The sequence below is a fragment of the Stenella coeruleoalba genome (genome assembly GCF_951394435.1).
Source record: "Stenella coeruleoalba genome assembly, chromosome: 4".
Taxonomy (NCBI): Eukaryota; Metazoa; Chordata; class Mammalia; order Artiodactyla; family Delphinidae; genus Stenella; species Stenella coeruleoalba.
The window spans coordinates 24039393-24062730 of record NC_137149.1 but is presented as its reverse complement, the minus strand read 5'-3'; the positions used below and the strand labels follow the sequence as shown (position 1 = coordinate 24062730).

Below are 23338 nucleotides of genomic sequence, written 5' to 3'. Positions count from 1 at the left end.
TTAAAATATTTATACCTTCTGAGTTATTTGGAATCAAAATGAGCATTAAAAAAAAGAAAGAATACCTTAATAAAACACCAATTTGGGGCAGCCAAACCTCATGTCTTAGATCCAAAAATGTTCTTTCACTTGCAGTCCTTCCACTTGTCTTCCAGAGCCTAGAACACCTGACTCTTCGGGAAACTGGAGAATGGAGGGAAGAGCCTCATTTATAGAAAGACTTTCACCAGTGGTTTATCCATTCGTTCAAGGAAACCAGCGTTGAGCCTACTATGTGATAGCGGCGCTGAGCTGAATATGTAGATCTAGTCTCATAATCTCAGTCCCATTGCTGGCAGAGCTCTCAGGCAGTCCAGAGGGTATGCATGAGGAAAGAAAAGAAACTCCAGGAAGGCAGTGAGAGCGGACAGGTGGCAGTGATTAAGGGCAAATTATGCCGAGGCCAAATGACAGTGTAATACTGTGCTAATAATTATTATCATTACATGAAGCGTTGGAGTAACGGTGACTATTCCCACGCACTGTGCTAAGAAGCTGAGAGTAGATGTCCTTGTGTGTGACTATAATCAACTTTGGATCGCTCCGAAACCCGCCCTCCGTCGTCGCCTCAGACACTCGCACCCACTTCCCAGGCGGCGAGACTGGGTTGTTCCTTAGCGACCGCCACCAACTTGCCCGCAACCTGCCCGGATCCGGCTGACCAGAGTGGGACGCCCAGGACGCCACGCCCAGGCCGAGGGCAGGCCCACCGGTGGGGCCGACCCGGGTGCGAGGCAGGTGGATGGAGGCGCCTCCGGCTCCCGACTCCCGCCCCCTCCTCCTCCTCCCCTTCCCCGTGTGGGCCAGCGCGCGCGGGCCGGGAGCGGGGAGGCGGCCTGAGGGCGGCGACGGCGGCGGCGCGGCCGGGCGGGTCCTGAGGCCACGGAGCGCGTCGGAGCGAGCGCACGAGACCCGCGGCGCGCCTGCGCTCCCGGACGGGAGAGGCGCCCACCGGCCGCAGCGGAGGGAACCAGGGAGCGCCAGGGGTAGGGCCGCCCTCGCGTCGCCCCCAAGAGCCGCCCGAACGGCGGGGCCGCCGCGAGCAGCCGCGGAGGCCGAGGACCCGGGAAGGAGGACCCCGCAGACGCTCGCAGCCCGAGGGAACCAGCAGGGACCGGGCGGTCCTCGGCGACTTGGAATGTTGACTCCAGAGGCGGCGCGCACGGTCAGGGCAAGTTTCTCGCGGTTCGAAAAGAAGGAGTCCTGCAACTGACACTCATTTTATTTAACTAGCTTTTCCTCTCTTATTTAAATAAGTTTATTTAGACCAAGAGGAAATGCTTCCCTGGAGTATTTGGGGTTGAGAACATTGTCCTGAAAGTTTTTGTATGCTGAGGTTATTTTTGTATGTATATTTGTTAACTTCCTATCTAATTAGAAATCCTTAAAATATTCTTAAAGGCGCATTACAGGATCGCTGTGGCGCTTCGGCATCTTGTTATCAAGTTAGTTAGAATCTGTCTTCCAGGTGTGGGATCAAAGCCAGTCCCTCGCGGATGGGTTTTGCTTTTTAGGGTTTTGCGCGCTGAGTCTCACCAGGTTCTTAGATCTTGTGTGGCTGATTTGAGTAACGTGCTACCGCGAGGTTATGGGGCCTCTACCAGTGTACGTGCTTGTGAAGTTTGTTTCCAAAGGGAAACAGGTGGGGATGGATCGTGCAGGTCTCTGCTCTGTCCTGCCTGGCTGAAAATTTTCTCACGTGCCGATATTAGCTGCTTGAAGTTTAACTTCAGGTAAGTGTGTCTATCCAAAAATAATGACTCGTAAACATGTTAACTTTAAAAGAAATGAAACACTTTTCTCTTAAGTTTAGTTACTGAGACAAAGTTGACCAAGTAACTAGTTTTGTTCTCTTAGTTGAAATCATTTAAATTAAATACAGAACAAAACAAACACCTCTTATCACTGTGAGTTATCTGTGTCTCTTTTTGCAGCATTCCAGCGTTGAGAAGTGGGGAGCAACCCCTTTTAATTTTGATCTTCATCAGAAACTTGTTATTGCCTCTTCAGTAGGTTTGTTAAACAAGCTAAGTCTTCCATTGCTTGAGGGACTAGAATTGTGTAACGTATCAGGGATTCCTGCTCGACATAATGTATTTTAATATCTTTTTCAATTAGTTCCTCTTACTGGGAACTTATTTGAATCTCAAATTTAGTTAGGATTGAAGTTTTACTTCTTTTATAAACAATTGTAATATAGCAACATATGCAATCTGGAAGGATTTTGAGGAAAGCACTTTAAAAACCTGGAAATATCTACATTGAAATACTAATACTTAAATACTGAGACAAGTGAAACTGATCAAACACTTAAGCATCCTTTCTTTGCCCTTAGCAAGCCATACTGGAGCAGAATACCTTTTAAGAGGATTTCTCAAAAGTCTACATAAAACATGCATTTTTAACTTTCCTGGACTTCAAATATAAAGTAGAGATCTTTAAAAACAGGACTATACATGCCAAGAGGCTTCTCTAACAAAGCTTATCTCTTTTTCTCCTATTCCCACAGTATCTGCCTTCCCCATGATATGCTAACTAGTTTTACGTAAATGCTCTTAACAGGAAAAATAGGAGGACATCTCCTCACATATGTAAAATCTTGACCCAAAACTGGTCTCAGTTTAAATTTTTATTTAGCATCTTTAAAAAGAAGGGATTTTAAAATAATAAAATCTTAAAACAACACTTGCATTTTTGTGAAGAGATTTGTTATTACTTAATTTTGTTGATTTACAATAAGGCATTTCCTTTTAGCTATTTCTTGGGGGTGGGAAATAGTATTTCTGAAAATTATGGCAAATATCTGAGTAATTTTGATAAAATGAAAGTTATTTTTAATGATAGATGGGAAAGTATTTTAATCTTTTTACTGGACCATATATCATACAGGTGAAGTTTATTATGAGCTGAAATTGAAATATACAATGGTTGAGATGGGTTTGGGGAAATTGTAAGTTTAGATTTTTTTTTAATTCGGGGAATGTTTAACTTTCTTGCAGTCAGGGTGTGCCTTAGCTGCCCTTTGGTGATGAGGGCCAATTCACAATAACTTAAAGCTGCGACTCCTCTGACACCCACTCCACAAACTTCAGGTCTTTCTCAAGGTAAAGTGCCATTTTTATTGTAATCTTTATGTATTTTTCAATTGTTTAACGTGTTTAAAACTGTGCTGTCATATTAATTCGGTTCCTAGCTTTATTTTTATTGATTGATTGATTGATTGCGGTACGTGGGACTCTCACTGCTGTGGCCTCTCCCGTTGCGGAGCACAGGCTCCGGACACGCAGGCTTAGCGGCCATGGCTCACGGGCTTAGCTGCTCTGCGGCATGTGGGATCTTCCTGGACCGGGGCACGAACCCGTGTCCCCTGAGTCGGCAGGTGGACTCTCAACCACTGCGTCACCAGGGAAGCTCCTAGCTTTATTTTTTATGTGTCACTGACAGAGTTTCTGAGTGATGTCTGCCTAACTCCATGTTTCCCATAGGCCTTGTAGTTTATATTGCAAGATTTTTCAGTTTGGTGACTTTTTTTTAGCACTGCATGTGTTAGATTATAGCAGAACTGCCTGTATATGTGCCTGTATATGTTTATATAGCTACTTTATTATGTATGTTCTGAAATGTATCATTTGTGGGATAAATAATGTAATTATAACTATTGTAATGCTGAGATATATCTGTTTCAGTTATCGCTGTATATCAAACAATTCTGGAACTTGGTAACTCAAATTAAAATTAAATGAAAAGCTTAAATGAAAAGCTTAGTAGCTTTTAATATCTCTCATGGTTCCGTGGCTTGACTGGGCTCAGCTGGGCAGTTTGCGGCTGCCCTCACTTGGGGTCTCATGTGGTTATAATCAGATGGCAGCTGGGGCTGGAGACGTCTGAGGTCAGCTGGTAGGCTATGATGACAGTGTGTCCCTCTCTCTCCAAGTAGCCCCAGGGCCTCTTCTCTCCATCTGGTGTCTCCATGTATTATCCCTAACAGAGTAGCCATATTTCTTATATGGAAACTCAGGGTCATCAAGAAGCATAAAAGTGGAAACCGTCGGGCATTCTTAAGCCTTAGACCTGGATCTGCACAGCAACACTTTCCCCACCTCCAGTAGGCTAAGCAGTTACAGGGCATCCCTGACTCTAGAGATGAGAAATCAGCAGTATCTCTTGATGGGGAAAATAGCAAAGCATCTGTGAGTGTCTTTAATCCACTGCAGTATTCTTCACTAACAGTTTTTTAGATGAATATCGTTAAGATTTCAGAGCCAGAAGATTCTTAGCAATCATTTAATCTAACATCATCAATTTACATGAAAGGGTATAGGAGCAAATTATCACAATAAAAGACCTGGAGCTATAACCCTCCCTTATTGTTTTAAATTTCTCATAACCCATGGAAATCTGCTGGGATACGGCAGGTAATAAATATATACTTGCTGAAATAGAAATTATTAGTAAATAAAACCTAAGCTTCTGATAATATTCCACGTAAAGGAGCACCCATGTTTCTAACTAACTTATTAGAAACATGCTTACATTTTCCAAAAGGCACTAAGACTTGAGAATTATTTTAAATGATAGCAGAACAAGATATTTCTGGATATCAAGGAAGATTAACTATTTTTAAATAATTACTGTGCCTTCTTCAAACACACACATACACAAACACAGAGAAATAGAATTTTACAAGACAGTGAATCTAAGATAAATCTTCTGTTCCTAAGGAATATATGGCATCCTTGTGGTCTAATACCAAGTTCATTGTGCCTTAGGTAATGTTTGACCCCTCACATTCATCTCACTCCAAAAGTGTCCTTAAGAGACGTTTTTGTCAATAATGTGTAAATATACATTTACTGTGTAAATGTGCACTTCTTACACAATAAATTAGGATGAGGAAACCTGTTTTTATTAACAAAAGGTTACTCTCCTAATGAAAACAAGAAGGATGATATTCTTTCATGCCTGAATTTAAAAATACATGTACTCAGAAAACTCATTATATGTACAACATAACAGGGAAAAAAAATCTATTGGTTTAAGTGAGGCACATAATGAACTGTTTTCAAACTTTCCTGACCTTCAGTATGTCTATCCATCTCAGTTTAGCTCCCCCCACCCCCTTTCTTTTAAACTGGTGTTATCATCTTCTAATGTTTACGTCAATTACCCCAATTTAAAGACACCAGTGGAATTCTACTCCTCTATGTTTTCTCTTTTAGCTCCCTTCTTTCCCTCCTAGGTGTTTTAATTCTGATAGCAGTTATTCTTTCATCTTCTTTATTTATAAATGTTTTCTGTATTCCATTTGTTTCTCAAAAAACAAGCATATTTATTGCCTTTTATATTTTTGGAACTGCTTAAATGTCCATTTTTCTATTGGGGTTTTTCTTTTTCTTATTGATTTATTAGTCTATTACTTCATGAAGAAGATAATGTGTTAATTGGAAATAATAGTAGTTGCTTACTTTTTCTAGTATTTTTCTTCATTCTTGTAAGTAAAGGAAATAATGAATTTCCTAATGAATTCAGATTCTGCTGTCAACAATAATGTTTCTTTTTTGTTTTATACTGTAAATAGAATGTTATGATTTTGTTAGTAAATGAAGCTCTAATGTCTATGCCTTCAGAGAACTGCATAAAGCTGCTTGTAAACTGGATGTAAGGAAATCTCACTGATGTTATAGAGAAAGACTTATGCAACCGCTTTTAGAAATATTAAGTCTTAGCATCTTATGTTCCTTTTCCATTTTTGTTCCTGTGTGGCGGGAGACCCTTGATGGCAGTTTAATGGTCATGGGACCTTTCAGACACTCATAACGCTGGGACTGATACCTTTGTTAAAATGGGACTGTAAATAGCCGTACCGCCTCCAATCTGCCCTTCATATCCTTGGTTCCACATCTGCAGCATATGGAAAATATTTGAAAAAAATTGAGAAAGTTCCAAAAAGCAAAACAAAGTTATTGCACACAAGTAACTATTTATGTAGCATTTACATTGTATTGGGTTGGCAAAAAGTGCCTTCAGTTTTTAAGTAAAAATGAAAAACACATTTTTCATTTTCAACAAGAACTTTATTAAACAAAGTAGTTACCCTTTTGTTCCACTACCTTCTGCCATTTTTCAGGCAACTTCATAATTCCATCTTCCCAAAACTTATCTTTTTGAGCAAAGAGCTGGTCCAGGTGCCTTTTACAGTCTTCCAGATAATTGAAATTTTTTCCATGAAGAGAATTTTGTAAAGACCAAAATAAATGGAAATCCAAAGCTGCCATGTCTGGTGGATATGGCGGATGAATCAGGACTTCCCAGGCAAGCTGTAACAGTTTTTGCCTGGTCATCAAGGAAACATGCGGTCTTGCATTAACACTTTCCACTTGGAAGGTTATGCGTTTTCTGTTGACTAATTTCAGATGCTTTTCGTTGAGTGCTACTTTCAGTTGGTCTAACTGGGAGCAGTACTTTTTGGAATTAATCGTTTAGTTTTCCAGAAGGAGCTCATAATAGCGGACTCCATTCCAATCCCACCATATACACAGCATCACCTTTGGATGACGACCGGCCTTTGGTGTGGTTGGTCGTAGTTCATTTCACTTATCCCATGATCTCTTCCATTCAGCGTTATTGTACAATATCCACTTTTCATCACCCGTCACAGTTTGTTTTAAAAACGGAAAGTTTTCATTGCGTTTAAGAAAAGAATCACATGCGGAAATACGGTCAGGAAGGTTTTTTTCACTTAACTTATGGGGAACCCAAACTTCAAAACGATGAACTTAACCAATCTAGTGCAAATGATTTTCAGTGCTTGATTTGGATATTTTGAGTATGTAGGCTATTTCCCTTGTGGTATAACGTTGATTGTTCTCAGTTAATGTCTCAATTTGATCACTGTCAACTTCAACTGGTCTACCCGACCTTGGAGCATCATCCAGCGAGAAATCTCCATGACAGAACTTTGCAAACCACTTTTGACACGTTCGATCGGTCACAGCACCTTCTCCATACACCGAACAAATCTTTTTTTTGCGTGTCAGTTGCATTTTTACCTTTCTTGAAATAGTAAAGCATAATATGCAAAAAATGTTGCTTTTTCCCCCATCTTCAATATTAAAATGGCTACACAAAAATTCACCAATTTCGATACATTTTTTTTTTAAAAGCTGTCACAATACAGTCTAACAAAATTGTTTCAAATGAAGTAAAAGACAACTAAGTGCTACTAGAGCCATCTTACGGAAAAACACAAATGAATCTTTTGGCCAACCCAATATTTACAACTATTTACAGGGCACATACATTGTATTAGGTATAAGTAATCTAGAGAGGTAAAGTATATGGGGGGGTTGTGCATAGGTTATATGCAAATACTACACCATTTTATATATGAGACTTGAGCATGTGTGGATTTTAGTATCCTCAGGGCGTCCTGGAACCGATCCCCCGTGGGTACTGAGGAACTACTGTACTTCACCTAGTTACTATAAGAATGTAATGACCCCATGGTTGGGAAAGCATTTTATAAATTATAGGTCATTATTTATCTTGATTTCAATTCCTTTGTTTATTAGATGTGAAAATTCGATTTAATCATTTCTAAAGTCTCTACCAGTTTGCACTGTGTGAAATTCTCTAAACTGTTACTAAGGGAGACCCAACACACATTCATTTGAACTTAGTAATTGTGTGGTAAAAATGAGCGCACAGAACATCCTCTCTGAGGGTTAGAATCCCCATCATCTGTCTACATTTTAAGCTTTGCCTAAACAAAGGGCGTTTTGCCACAAGGTGTGGTTGGCCTCCCTGACTTCAGCCTCTTCATTATGTGATGGACATAATTCTAAGACACTCTGGTTTCCCTGAATAACTTATTATCTATCTGTAATATGACATTTAAAATATTTGAAGATATTTATGTAATTACTCTCTGTCATCTGTTAAAGAAATTCCAAAAGCTTCTGGTATAACATGATCTTACCAGCACCTCACCCTTAACCAAATATAACATCATTCTCCTTGTACCCTTGTAGAACACAACTATTTTCTTCTTGTCTTTCACACTTGCGTACTGAAAAACATTTTTTACCCTTTCCTGGCATGTGGATAGATTTGGCCTGGCATGTGGATAGAAGTGCATTCCTGTGGCAGGGAAGACCCGGAGAGAAGGGATCGTATAGTGCAGTGGATGTGAGAGCATGGGCGCTGGAGACAGAAAGGGTTTGCTTGCTTCCATCTTCATCACATACTGGCCACGGGCAAGTTTCTTAAATTCTGTTCCTTAGTTTCCTCATGTATAAAATGAGAATTATAATACGTGTCTCATCACTTGCTCTAAGGATTGAAGGAGATGCTGCATTAAAATTATTTGGAACAGTGCTTGACGTGGTGAGTTTTATCTCACTGAATGGAGAGCCAAAAAAATTTTTGATATGTGTAGTTTGAGATACCTATTGGACCTCTGAGCAGAGATGCATGTGTATGCCATAGGATGGTGGCAGTGAAGATGCAAAGAAGTGATCCAGTTTGACATTTATGTTGGAGGTAGGTCCGAAGAGATGTGGCAGCAGAGGGTCATGGTTGATTGGATGGACTCTGAAGACAGACTGGGTTTGCAGTTTGCATCCCATCTCCACCACTTACTAGCTAGGGGCATATATGGTAACCTGAGTGCCTCAGTTTCCTCATGTTTGAAATGAGAAGCCTAATGGAAACTATCTCCTAGTTTGGTTCTGAGGATTAAAAGTCTAATACATCAAATGTATGGTATGTGCCAGATATTAAGGATGAAGGATCAGGAGTCACATTTTACTTGCTGAAGTGGGTTTTCAACATACAAGTGAAGATGTGTTGAATAAATGAGTGCAGGGATCACGAAAACTCAATGCTCAAGGTATAAACCGGGCATTTGTCAGCGTACTGATGGTACTTAAAGCTCCAGGACCGAATGAAATCTCACAGATTTAGTCTATGGATTGCACAACTAATGCATGGTGTGTACTGATTATTATTAAAGGGAGAATGATCCAACAAAGTAGGAAAAAGGAAAAGATGAGAAGCACTTCACAATTAAGGTCATTGATCAGGTATACTCAGATGACACAGAAGTAGCAGGGAGTCAGAAATAATTGTATACCTCACTAATTTTTAGGGAAAATCTAATTCCTAAATTAACTCATGAAACAAGTCTCATTGGAAGATCTATACCACAAATTATCCTTCATTTAACATTTCGGTTAATGCCTTCACATTAGATTGTAGGCTTCTGTGGCTCACACGTGTGGTGGATTTCCTTTGGTATGTCATGGCCCCTGGCATGGTGGAATGTAGTAGAAAGTGCTCACTTTAAATACCTGTTAAATGAATCATTTAATTTGGTGACTGACATATCTTTTCCTTAGCTAGTGGGGCCTGAATCATTTTGTCTGAGGAAGGCATTTAAGTGGACAGCTCGCTTTCCTGCCGTGCCCCAACTCCTTACCCCCAGTGACTGACCTTGGAAAACTGATCAAAGCTCAGTGGTCAAGTTTCAGGATACATCTTAATTTATGCATGTAGAATCCAGAAATTGTCTTTTGCCTCCTACAAAAGCCTAGGTGGAAAGTGAAAAGATAATGGGTTTGGGGTTTGAGCAAACCAATGGTGGAATTTCAGATACTCACTAGAGCAGAACCTTTGCCAGTTTCATAACATTCTGAACCATAGTGGTCTCATATAAAAAATAGAGATGAAGACACCTACCTCATAATGCTTGAAGGTGCTGAATGAGATATGTCCTCAAATGATTGTTTTATTTTCTATCCTGCAAAATATGCTTTGTCTCAGGAAGGGTTGTGGGTGTTCATAAATTCCCATTTAACTGTGTGCACCAACTACAGATACACTCTTCATCAATTCATTGTGTGCTTAAAAAAATTCAGCCTATTTTGAAAAGGATGTATACATATATCCTTAAGTAGTGAGTGTATGTGTGTATATGTATTTGTGGCTATAAAATTACAGAGTTACAGAAATGTACCGTTTACTTTTACAGACATAAATTACTTCTCTTATTATTTCTAAATCGTTCTTCAAATGTAAGGAGGGATTTTTTATAATTGTAGTTTTTTTTTTTTTTTTTAAGAGATTTAGCAGCATTCATAGTCAGGGGCTGTCATGGTCTCATTATTTCCTGGCCCCCAGAGGACAGCTGTGTTAATTAAGTACATTTAATGAGGAAAATTAATGCCTCTTTGCCTATGTTCTCCTTAAGCTACTACTGTTTCTTTACTTATTAGTGCTTGTTATAATTTATTAACCATGAATTATACATCTCTGCTCCTTCCTCCCCTCCCCAGACTGAAATTACCAGGTAGAAATTTGCATAAAGTTACAAGCCAGTCAGTTAGCTTCTTGAGAATAAAGTTGCCGTTGAACAGTTTCTTGTAGTGCTGGACGTCAGAAAAATTCGACAGCTTTTCTGGAGCCAATGCTGATTTTCATTTTCAAGCCAGGAGCAAACATATAAATCATGTGCAGCACAGTGTACCTGTCTTTGGAAAGCTGGTTACAGTCACGTATATTTATTAGTTTTCTCCAGTTGAGAGCTGCATGTTTTCTTTGTTCTCCTGTTGTGTATCTTTGTATGTAGCAAACAACACACACACACACACACACACACACACACACACACACAAATTCCTTATTACAAATATGGTGCATTTTTATGACATTTTATAGCATGATTATTTTTCCCACCTTCATCTCCATACTATTGCTTCATTGGTACTTTAAATAAACTGGATTTTTTGCTGTATGTGGCTGTTTACAAGTTGTCATTTTGTCACTGGAGGTTTTTTTTTCTCTTAATACACCAGGTAACAGATTAATACTGTTGTCGATACATGTGAATTGACTTATTCTTTATTTGTGGATTTGTGAAAACATGTATTTCTCTTCTAAAGAGATACCCCAGATTCTCTGGTTTTTGTTTTTTTAATGAAGAGTCAATTTTTTGAGACTTACCCAATTTACTTCATCTCTGTGCCTTGATTTTCTCACCTAAAAAATGGATTGTATGAGTGAATTGAAGGAGGTAATTTGTGCATGATTCTTAGCACAGAGCTTAGTTTAACTCTTGTCCCTGGCTGTGGCAGTTACCTCATGAAAAGATGGGGTCCTTGATACATCTTCTTGAGTCTTGGTGGGCTTCGTTATGGCTTTTGCTAATAGAAATGACTCTTTACCCAGCCCAGGTAGTTTCCTCCCATCTCTTGTTTTGCTGTGTCTGTGAGCTCTGAGTGGACATGTAAATATCTGACTACCCTTGAGCCTGCGACACTGGAAGGGCCATGTGTGGGCTTCATGGTCCACTGCCTTAGCTGAGCCTAGGATTCCAGCCATTTCCATCAAGACAGCAGGCATGTGCATAAATCAGTCTTGAATGTTCCAGATTAGCCCATCTATCACAGAAACCTCTGCTCATGCCCCACACCACAGAAGAATTTCTTTCTCAAGCTCTACCTGAGTTCCTGATCCATACAACCTTGAAATTTAAGAAAATGGTTGTTGCTGTATAAGCCATTCGGTTTTGGGGCAGCAGTAGATAACTGGAACACTGATATATAGAAATAAAATGGTTTTTGTATCCTGTACCATTACTAAAATCACTTAATAATATCTAATGTTTTTGTATATATATTCCGAATATTCTGAGTATACATATGATTTTCTAAATACATTTTTACCTGAGAATAATGCCTTATATTCCTAACTTTCCAATGTTAATTAATTCATTATTATGCTCCGTTGCAGTGACTAGGGTTTGGTTCAATGTTGGGTAAATGTCGTGCTAGCACAAGGATGGTATGTGCTGCTTTTTATTTAAGGGGAAAAGCTGTTAGGAATACAGTATGATGTTCACTTTAGGTATTTTATAGATGCTCTCTATCAGATTAAGGAATTTCCAGTCTATTTCTAGTTTCCTAAGAATTGTTATTTTTTAATCATGTCTGCTATTAAAAACTGTTTTAAGAAATTATTTGTATATTATTTTCTCTTGGGAATTTATAATCAAGTTGTGTACGTGGGGGGGGGGCGCGGGTCGGTGTCAGTTGATGGAAAATTACTAAGTGGAGACATCAAAGTTAGGGGGATTCTTGCTAAACCAACTTACCAGGATTCTTGCTGAAGGCAGGCCAGGGTGATCAGATATTGAGAGGGGGGATAAAGAATTTGGTCAGATATCAAGGTTGATCAGATGCCAAGGGTTGGTGGATTCTCACTTAACGGACTTAGTAGAAATCTTGCTACAACTGGCCTTTGCTGGCCCAGCAAAGACTGAGGCCAAAGGATGAGGCTTAGACAAAAAAGAGCCTCAGAAGAGCCTATCTAAAGTTTGTTCATGGAGAGAGTCTTTGTCACCAGTCAGAATATGCCAGATGCAACTTCAAGACGGTAGAATGCAAGGCAAACCCAGATCACCCAGGCCCTCATTAGCACGGAGGCCCATCTGGCCTGCCAGACTTGACGGGCATTGAAATTGACTCGCTGCGTGTTTCTTGAGTGGGCTGAGCTGCTTTCTGTGGGTCACATGCTGACCATAAGGGGACCAATAGGGCAAAGACATCTGCTAGAAGAAATAGACATGCCAGCTGAGAGTAATCAGCAAGGCAATAAAAGAGACCCCTGAGTCTCTACACAGGGGGCACACAGCATCCACCCCGTCCCCCCCTGCTTGCTCACAGTTGCTGCTTGGCTTGTTAAAGAAAGTAAATAATAAGTGAAATCATGTCGGTGTGCAGTTTCTCTTCATATTACCTGCTCTTCACCATCTCAACTCTAGGTCCTTGTTTTGACTTTGCAGTGTAGTTGCTCAGAAGAAAAAAGTTACAACCCCTTGTATCTCTTAAAATTTCTTGCTTGGAGGATGGTTTTGCCATCTTTGCAGATATTCATACATGAGAGTTTTTCATTTATGCATAATAGTGCTGCCAATGTCCCTGACAAAATTATATCCACAGCACTGCTGGAGTCCCAGCATGGGAATCACCATGACATTGAGGAGTAGAGATTGTCCATAACATCCTCTTAATACTGGCCTAAGCCGGGGTGATTATCATGGATGCCTTCGCGTTCTTTGTGTGCACATGTTGGGGGGAGGTGGTAGATAGAATTACTAAACTGTAAGGAGTCCTGGAGTGCTTGAGGAATGACCTGCACGTGGGTTCTGGACACTTGGACCACTTGTATTTGTGCAGCAGTGGGAGAGAGAGGGGAAATCATGGGAAGACCAGTACAAACAAACCCTTGACTATCTAAAGTTATTCAGGAAACATTTTATGGCAACTGAATTTTTCTGTTCAACTCTAAGTCCTGAGAAATGAAGCCCTCTTTATTTCTTGTTCCCTCATCACAAATATCAGTCTCTCTTCTTCCTTCTTCCAAAGGATCCTTCTTCTGTCTTTCCGAGAGCTCATGATGATAATATTCTTGATCCACCCAGGAGACCTTGGAGCATTGGAGCATGCGGCATTCAGGTGGGGAGGGTCTTGCCTCATAAGATATCCGTATAACATATGCAGCTACCTCAATACCACCAGCATTGTCTGAGAACAGAAAAAATATATATATTGTGGTGAGAATTGTTAGTAAATGTAATAGTGACTCTGAAATTTTTAAAACTGAAAAGTTGTGAAATTTGAAAGTAAAATAAATACTTTTCCTGTTGGAAATGTCATCCATTTAACTCAGAGTGGAGCGAGAAAGATAGCACTGTCAAAACAGTACATTTGATTTTATTTTGTAAGAGTTTTGAGTGTGTTACATAGTGCTTAATTTTTTCTCTTGAATTATGAAAAGTTTGTGTATATTGTGATAAAGATGGGGAAAAAATAATGGCTGCCCTTTGCTGAGTCCTTGCTATGTTCCAGACACTGTGCCGAGTGATTTTCCTGTACTATCTCTTTGGAATCTAGGATAGAGACCATGTCAAGAAACTCTGTATCTAAATAACTGGCTCAAGGATGCCCAAGAACAGTTGAACTGTTGAAGGACAGTCTTAACCCTATTTCATTCTGAGCCTATGGCTGTTGATTTAGGAAATTGATGTTTTTTTCTTTTTGTTATTATTTAGAAGACAATCCATGACTAAGGGAGCTGAAACACAAGAGGTTGCTACCCCTTTGTTTTGTGTTGGTCTCAACCTATTGGCTGAGAATACCTGTGGCACTCACATGGGTCCCTACTACCTATGGCAAGTCCCCACAGACATTTCCTCTTTTGGAGCCAATGCTGTGGCTGGATCAGGCCTTGTCGTTCTTATAATGAATGCAAGACGCACCTCAGCGACAACCATCAGGGAATTTTGAAAAAAATATCTGTTACTCACAAGTCCCAGAGGGTGTACCCGGCACATCAGGGGCCACACGGGGAAGGCTTGGGTGGAGAAAAAGAGAGGGAACACAGACCTGGGGTTCTGACTTGATTGGGGTCATGGGTGAGGTGCCTAGGGTTTCACCGGTTCACTCTTTATTGGCAAGTTTAAAATATAAGAACAGAAATTAGGGCACAGGAGGGGAAAAATGGGGTCTCTCAAGCAGTCAGTTATCTAGGTTACTCAGGACTTTCTAAAAGGGGAACTTCATGGGCTGGGAGGCCTGGTTTATTATCTCATTTGTTAGTAGCTATATCATATGCTGGCAATATGTTTATTCAAGATGGAGGTCTTGGAAATGGATGCCTCATGGTTGTCAGACATGTTACAATCAAAAGAAAAAACTTATTGTCAGACACTTACACTACACTCTTATCTATGGTTTACTTTTAGATTTATACTTTCTCCCAAGCCACTGAGGACCAATAGTACTTGTAAATTCTAAATAGTCATGGAAGCAGTTGAAAATTTGAATAAAATTATAGTTAATTTAAAAATGCAAACATATTTCTAAAGTCTATGGCATATAAAGTACACAGATTTAGAGTTGTTCAAACTAGATTTGAATCTGAGTTCTTCCCCGTAAGCTCTGTTGACTTGGGGCACATTACTTCTGCTTTCTTTGACTCATCTGTCTCATCTGTAAAATGGGGCTAACCATGACTTACCATGTGGGGTGATTTGTATGCATTAAATGAGATAATTTTATAGTGCTTAGCACAATGCTTGAGACTGGTAAATTTACAATCAGTGATAGTTTTTATATAATATCAGAGGAGGAAATACTGAAGAGAGATGTCATAAAATAGTTATGTAATATTAGTAAGTAATAATTTACAATTATATTGAAAACATAGTCTTTTAATAACTCAGGTGAGAGCACTTAAAATTGAGGAATTTGAGTTCTGTCCCTTACGTCTTCCTCTATTTCTGACAAGTATGGGGAAAATGGAGAAATGAAGGGACCACAAGAGACCAGGATAATCCAGCCATGAACAATCAGATTCCAACTTCTTTTTATCATTTATGTGTAAAGTAATAAGCGATAGATACTTGTAAAGATTATAATCAGTTCTGATGTAAATAGAAACAGCCCCAAAGTCAGATTTAAGGAAATCAAATAAGGCAGAGCCATGGAGAATCAAGGAGGGCAGACATAATTTAACTCCTGCATGATTCAAATGAATGGATATTTTTGCCTCGAATTTAACTATGATATTCTGGAAAGGGAAAAAGATGCCTGAATCACATTTTTTTTTTTCTAAAAACAGGCAAACATAAAAGATCTGTGTCTTAATAAATAAAGTTTATGCAAAGGACAACTGGAAAAATGAATGAGGGTGAGATGGGAGGAGAGATGCAGGAAAAGATGAAAGTTTAGTTGACAGGGAATAGAACATCAGAGATGGTGGCTGTTCTTAAATCTCAGCCCATGTTAATCATACTCATATTGCAGGGAAGGGCAAAATCAGAAAAAAGTGATTATAGTACCTGGTTACTGTGGGACCTTTACTATGAGATTTCTGCCTGTTTACAATTTGGGAAAGAAAAATGCAGGAGGTAACTGATTTTCATGCTAGCTGCTGTGTTCTGAGGAAATTAAAAAAAAAAAAGTCCAGCAACAGGAGGATAACATGGATCTAAGTAGAGATATTTAATTATGAGGAAACTAAACACCACCCTCTTGTTACCATGTCTCTAAACATTATCAAGCACATCTACAAAACACATACTTACTAGACCCTTCTTCCTTTATCCCCCAAGGTAGCAAAACCCAAAGCCCTGCCTGGATTCAGCTTTGCAAAGATACTATAAACACTCTTTTGCATTTTCCTTTTACTTGGCATTCCATACTGGGTGGCTTCCCTGAGCTGTAAAATAAACACTGGCAAGTCCCAGGAATGTGAGAGTGGATTACTCATTAATTATAGCATTGGGGTCATCATAATGGTTTGCTCAGTCAATAAACCCATTGTCCCCTCTGCCATATAACACTCAGATTATAACCTCTCACTCTGAGGGGTAGAGGTAGTGATGAAATCAAGGAGATTTGGAATAGACATGAGGAAACGAGTGGTGGAACTTACACATGAGCTACCATTTTTCAATTCCAATAGCTGTATTTTTGCACTACACTGTGGTACCAAGAGCATCTGATGAAGAGGGAAAAGCAAAGGGGAAAACACATTATCTTGAAGACACCCTTTATAATGTTCCTTTTTTTAATAATTTTATTTTTATTGGAATATAACTGACATTTAACATATTAGTTTCAGGTGTCCAATGTAACGATTCCCCCTTTGTATATACTGTGAAATTATCACCACAAAAAGTTTAGTGAACATCCGTCACCACACATAGTTATAATTTTCTTTTTTTCTGATGAGAAAAAAGATTTACTCTCTTAGGGACTTCCCTGGTGGCACAGTGGTTAAGAATCCACCTGCCAATGCAGGGGACACGGATTCGATCCCTGGTCTGGGAAGATCCCACATGCTGTGGAGCAACTAAGCCCATGTGCCACAACTACTGAGCGTGTGCTCTAGAGTCTGCGTGCCACAACTGCTGAGCCCGTGTGCCACAGCTCCTGAAGCCCGTGCACCTAGAGCCTGTACCCCGCCACAGGAGAAACCACTGCAATGAGAAGCCCATGCACCGCAACCAAGTGTAGCCCCCGCTCGCCGCAACTAGAGAAAGCCGGCGCATAGCAAAAAAGACCCAACACAGCCAAAAATAAATAAAATAAATAAATTTTTTAAAAAAAGAAAAAGATCTACTCTCTTAGCAACTTAAATATACAGCTCAGTATTATTAACTACAATCACTATACAGTACATTATATCCCCATGGCTTATTTATTTTATATAGTGTTTTTTTTTGAAGGAATTTCAGTAAGTCCAAAATGGACAGTTCATATTTTCCAGGCAGATCCTATAGATTTAGTCCAGGACTAAATAAATTGAAATATCTTCTGATTTATTTGACCATGACTTGGAAAAACTAAATATGGAAATTTCCTTGATAGACAGAAAATGTTTTACTTGAGATTTAAGTTCTCACACTATACCCTGTTGCTATTTCTTCTAGAAATGACCAATTTGATGTCTGCTCAACTTGATTATTTGTAAAGGAGATTAATTGGAGATACCTCCATGATATATATGCTCTTGCCCCAAATCAAGTACCCAAATTCTAAAATATACCATTTCTTCACAAACCTGCACTTAGTACATTTTACTTTAAAAAATATAGGGGTTTTGCCATGTTAACCCATGGAAATATCAGCAGTGCTTCATTTTGCCCATGTCTGGCTAACTGGCTGTACAGCTGATGCTTTGGGTTTTATTTGTTTGCTGTTTCTGGCTGATCTGAATATTGTAAAGAACACTGATGCCCACTAAAGTGTGATGGTGTTCTGTGTGAAATTGATAGAATTGGAATGTTTGGGCAGTTGACCCTCACTGTACCTTACTCAAACTTATAATAAACACAGTTAGAATTTAAAAAGTTTATTTATTCTTGTAGAAACAGAGAACTGTTACTTTATGGGTAGCACCAGGGGCACTAACTTCACTTTATCCTTAAATATAGACACATAGCTTCAAGTGCACCTTTGCTATGCATTGCCAGACCCTCTGAGACCAAGGAGACCTTTTTTTCCCCCAAAAATAATAGGCATGATCTATAAATATTGGTTCTCTAGATAGTAAATCTGGGTAAATATTGCCCTACATTATAATATGGAGCATTAAAATTTCTACCTAGATCAGAAAACTTTCATACTCCCTCTTCTGAGGTCTAAGACTGCTGCTATAGGCAATGACAACCAATTTGAGGGTGTGGAGAAGAAAATGATTTTGTATTTAACTCTCAAAACTGTGGGAAAGGGGATATATGTATATGTATAGCTGATTCACTTTGTTATAAAGCAGAAACTAACACACCACTGTAAAGCAATTATACTCCAATAAAGATGTTAAAAAAAATGTTGGAAAAAAGAAAGAATTTTGGAGAGAAGAAACTGTAAATACCATAGGAATCAAAATGAGAAGTGAGGGAGGAATTAATGCTATTGGGGTAGGGGGCAGGGGTTGGCCTAGCACTGTAGTGTTTGAAATAAATGATATTTACTGCTATCTCTCCATGGAGTAGAAGAGGGCTTGCAGCATAATAGGCTTTCAAATTACTTGGCAAATGAATTCACAAATGAATAAAGGAATAAAGAGCACCTTTTTGTATTTAGAAGGATTATAAATATTTGAAAACATATATTGGAAAAAAATAATGTTGAGCTGTAACAATTTGAGAAAATCCAACCTCTTTTGTAACTTTACTTTTTTTTCTTCCAGTTTTATTGAGATGTAATAGACATAGAGCGCTGTATAAAGTTCAGGTGTACAACATGATGATTTGATTTACATACATCATGAAATAATTACCATAATAAATTCAGTGAACATCCATCATCACATGCAAATACAAAATAAAAGAAAAACATTTTCCTTGTGATGAGAACACTTAGGATTTACTCCTTTAACAATTTTCACATGTATCATCTCGCAATGTTAATTATATTAATACGTTGTACATTACATCCCTAGTATGTATTTATCTTATAACTGGAAGTTTACCACATTCTTCCCCCTCCCCTCAAACCCTGCCTCTGGTAACCACAAATCTGATCTTTTTTAGTGTGTTTGTTTGTTTGTTTTTGAGGTATAATTGACCAACAACACTTTGTAAGTTCTTGGTGCATAACATAGTTATTGGACATTTCTATGTATTACAAAATTATCACCATGATGAAGCTAGTTACCATCTGTCACTGTACAAAGATATTGCATTATTATTGACTATATTCCCAATCTGTACACTTCATCCCCATGACTCATTTATTTTGTCCCTGGAAGTTTTTACTGTACCTCTTAATCTCCCTTATCCATTTCTCACCTGACTCCCATCACCCTCCCCTCTGGCAACCACCTGTTTGTTCTTTATATCAATGACTGTTTCTGTTCTGCCATGATTGCTCTTTTTTTTGTTTGTTGGTTTCTTAGATTCCACATATAACTGAAATCATACAGTATTTTTCTTTCCCTATATGACTTATTTTACTTAGCATAATGCCCTCCAGGTCCATCCATGTGGTCACAAATGACAAGATTTCATTATTTTTAATGGCTGGGTAGCATTCCATTGTACTATATACCACATCTTTTTCATCCATTCCTCTATCCATGAGCATTCAAATTCCTTCCATATATTGGCTATTGTAAATAATGATGTGATGAACATAGGGGTATGTGTATCTTTTTGAATTAGTGTTTTCATTTTCTTTGGATAAATACCCAGGAGTGGAATTGCTGGATCATATAATAGTTCTGTTTTTATTTTTTTGAGGCACCTCCATACTGTTTTCCATAGTGGCTGCGCTGATTTACATTCCCACCAATAGTGAATGAAGGTTCCTTTTTCTCCATATCCTCACCAACATTTGCTATTTATTGTCCTTTTGTTAAAAGCCATTCTGATGTGTGAGGTTATATCTCATTGCAGTTTTAATTTGCATTTCCCCCATGACTTAGTGATGATAAGCATCTTTTCATACTATTGGCCATCTGTATATCTTGTCTGGAAAAATGTCTATTCAGGTCCTCTACGCATTTTTTAATCAGGTTTGTTTTTTTGATACTTAGTTGTGTGAGTTCTCTTTGAATACTAACTCGTTATTGAATATGTCATTTGCAAATGTCTTCTATTTAGTAGGTTGCCTTTTCACTTTATTAATGACTTCCTTCACTGCAAAAGCTTTTTAGCTTGGTATAGCCCTGCTTATTTTTGCTTTTTTTCCCTTTGCCTGAAGAGGAAATATTAAGATTGACATCAAAGAGTGTACTGCCCATGTTTTCTTTTAGGAGTTTTATGGTTTCAGGTCTTACATTTAAGTATTTAATCCATTTTGAGTTTATTTTTGTGTATAATGTAAGAAAGTAGTCCAGTTTGATTCTTTAACATGTAGCTGTTTGGTTTTCCCAACACCATTTATTGAAGAAGTTGTCTCTTCCCCATGGTATATTCTTGCCTTCTTTGTTATAGATTAATTGACCATATAAGTGTGGGTTTATTTCTGAGCTCTCTATTCTGTTCCACTGATTTTTTGTCTGTTTTTGTGCCAGTGCCATACTGTTTTTATTACTGTAGCTTTGTAGTATAGTTTGAAAGCAAAGTGTGATACCTCCAGCTTTGTTGTTTTTTCTCAAGGTTGTTTTTCATATCTGGGGTCTTATGTGTGTCCATACAAATTTTAGATTTATTTGTTCTAATTCTGTGAAAAATGCCATTGGTATTTTGATAAGGATTGTATTAAACCTGCAGATTGCCTTAGGTAGTATGGTCATTTTAACAATATTAATTCTTCCAATCCATGAATATGGTTCTCTTTCCATTTGTTTGTGTGGTCTTCAATTTCGTTCATCACTGTCTTATAGTTTCCCAAATACAGGTCTTTTACCTCCTTAGTTAGATTTCTTCCTAGATATTTTATTCTTTTTGATGTAACTATAAATGGTATTGTTTTCTTAATTTTTCTTTCTAATAGTTGTTCTTAGTGTGTAGAAACACAGCCGATTTCAGTATATTAATTTTTCACCCTGCAACTTAATTGAATTCATTTATTCTAATTGTTTTTTGGTGGCATCTTGAGGTAGGCATAGTATCATTTCATCTGCAAACAATGATAGTTTTACTTCTTCCCTTCCAATTTGGATTCTTTTTATTTTTCTTGCTTGATTGCTATAGCTAAGACTTCCAATACTATGTTGCATAAAAGTTGTGAGAGTGAGCATCTTTGTCTTCTTCCTGATCTTAGAGGAAATGCTTTTAGCTTTTCACCATTGAGTATGATGTTGGCTGTAGGTTTGTCATATATGGCCTTTATTATGTCTGTAAAACTCTTTATTTCTTCTTCAAATCTGAATAATAGCCTTGCTGAATAGTGTTTTTTAAATTTATTTTATTGAGGAAACTTTGATTTATAACATTATATAAGTTTCTTGTGTGCAACATTATATTTTACTACTATATACCCTGAAATGTGCCCACCACCAAAAATTGAGTTTCCATTCATCATCATATGGTTGATCGCCTTTACCCATTTCACTCTCCCACCCCAATCCTTACCAGTCTGGTAACCACTACTCTATTCTCTCTACCTATGTGTTTGTGTTTGTTTGGTTTGGTTTGTTCATATATTTTTTTTTGTTTATTAGTTGTTTATATTTCCCATGAGTGAAATCATATGGTATTTGATACCATAATCATCTTTCTTCATCTGATTTATTTCACTTAGCATAATACCCTTGAGGTCCATGCATGTTGTCACATATTGCAAGATTTCATCTTGTAGTATTATTATTGTAGTAGTATTTCAAAATATATATACCACATTTTCTTTATCCATTCATCTGGTAATGGGCACTTACGTTGTTCTATATATTGACTGTTATAAATAATGATGTGATGAACATGAGGATCCATATATCTTTTCAGATTAGTGTTTCTATAATATTTGGATAGATACTCAGAAGTGGGATAGCTGATATTTCTATTCTTAATTTTTTGAGGACTCTCCGTACTGTCTTCCATAGTGGCTGCACCAATTTACATTCCTACCAACAGTGCATGAGGGTTCTCATTTTTTGACATCATCACCAACACTTGTTTTTTTTCTTCTGATAATTTTTGGTTTTATTATTATTTTTTTAAATAACATTAACATCTTTATTGGAGTATACTTGCTTTACAATGTTGTGTTAGTTTCTGCTGTACAACAAAGTGAATCAGCTATATGTATACATATATCCCCATATCCACTCCCTCTTGCGTCTCCTTCCCACCCTCCCTATCCCACCCCTCTAGGTGGTCACAAAGCACGGAGCTGATCTCCCTGTGCTATGCAGCTACATCCCGCTAGCTTACTGTTTTACATTTAGTAGTGTATATATGTCAGTGCCACTCTCTCACTTCATCCCAGCTTACCTTTCCCCCTCCCTGAGTACTCAAGTCCATTCTCTACATCTGCATCTTTATTCCTGTCCTACCCCTAGGTGCTTCAGAACCAGTTTGTTTTTTCTGGATTCCATATATATGTGTTAATATATGATATTTGTTTTTCTCTTTCTGACTTCACTCTGTATGACAGAGTCTAGGTCCATCCACCTCAGTACAGATAACTCAATTTCGTTTCTTTTTATGGCTGAGTACTATTCCATTGTATATATGTGCCACATCTTCTTTATCCCTTCATCTGTTGATGGACACTTAGGTTGCTTCCATGTCCTGGCTATTGTAAATAGTGCTGCAATGAACATTGCTGTATATGACTTTTTTTGAATTATGGATTTCTCTGGGTATATGCCCAGTAGTTGGATTTCTGGGTCACATGGTAATTCTATTTTTAGTTTCTTAAGAAACCTCCATACTGTTCTCCATAGTGGCTGTATCAACTTACATTCCCACCAACAGTGCAAGAGGGTTCCCTTTTCTCCACATCCTCTCCAGCATTTATTGTTTGTAGATTTTTTGATGATGGCCATTCTGACCAGTGTGAGGTGATACCTCATTGTAGTTTTGATTTGCATTTCTCTAATGATTAGTGATGTTGAGCATCCTTTTATGTGTTTGTTGGCAATCTGTCTGTCTTCTTTGGAGAAATGTCTATTTAGGCCCATTTTTCAACTGAGTTGTTTTGTTTTTTTGATATTGAGCTGCATGAACTACTTGTATATTTTGGAAATTAAATCTTTGTCAGTTGGTTCGTTTGCAAATATTTTCTCGTATTCTGAGGGCTGTCTTTTCGTCTTATTTATGGTTTACTTTTCTGTGCAAAAG

General features: G+C 38.3%; 1 protein-coding gene across 2 annotated transcripts in view; it reads left to right on the top strand.

Annotated features, from left to right (window-relative positions):
- The first annotated feature begins 621 nt into the window (after positions 1-621).
- LOC307185984 (uncharacterized protein) overlaps positions 622-23338 on the top strand; it is a 59303-nt gene continuing 36586 nt past the window's right edge. For both annotated transcript variants that reach the window (XM_079920631.1, XM_079920630.1), the window contains exons 1-2: positions 622-1204; positions 3039-3143. In XM_079920631.1, coding sequence (XP_079776757.1) covers positions 782-1204; positions 3039-3068 — 453 coding nt within the window. In that variant the 5' untranslated portion in view covers positions 622-781 and the 3' untranslated portion in view covers positions 3069-3143. The remainder of the gene's footprint in view (positions 1205-3038; positions 3144-23338) is intronic.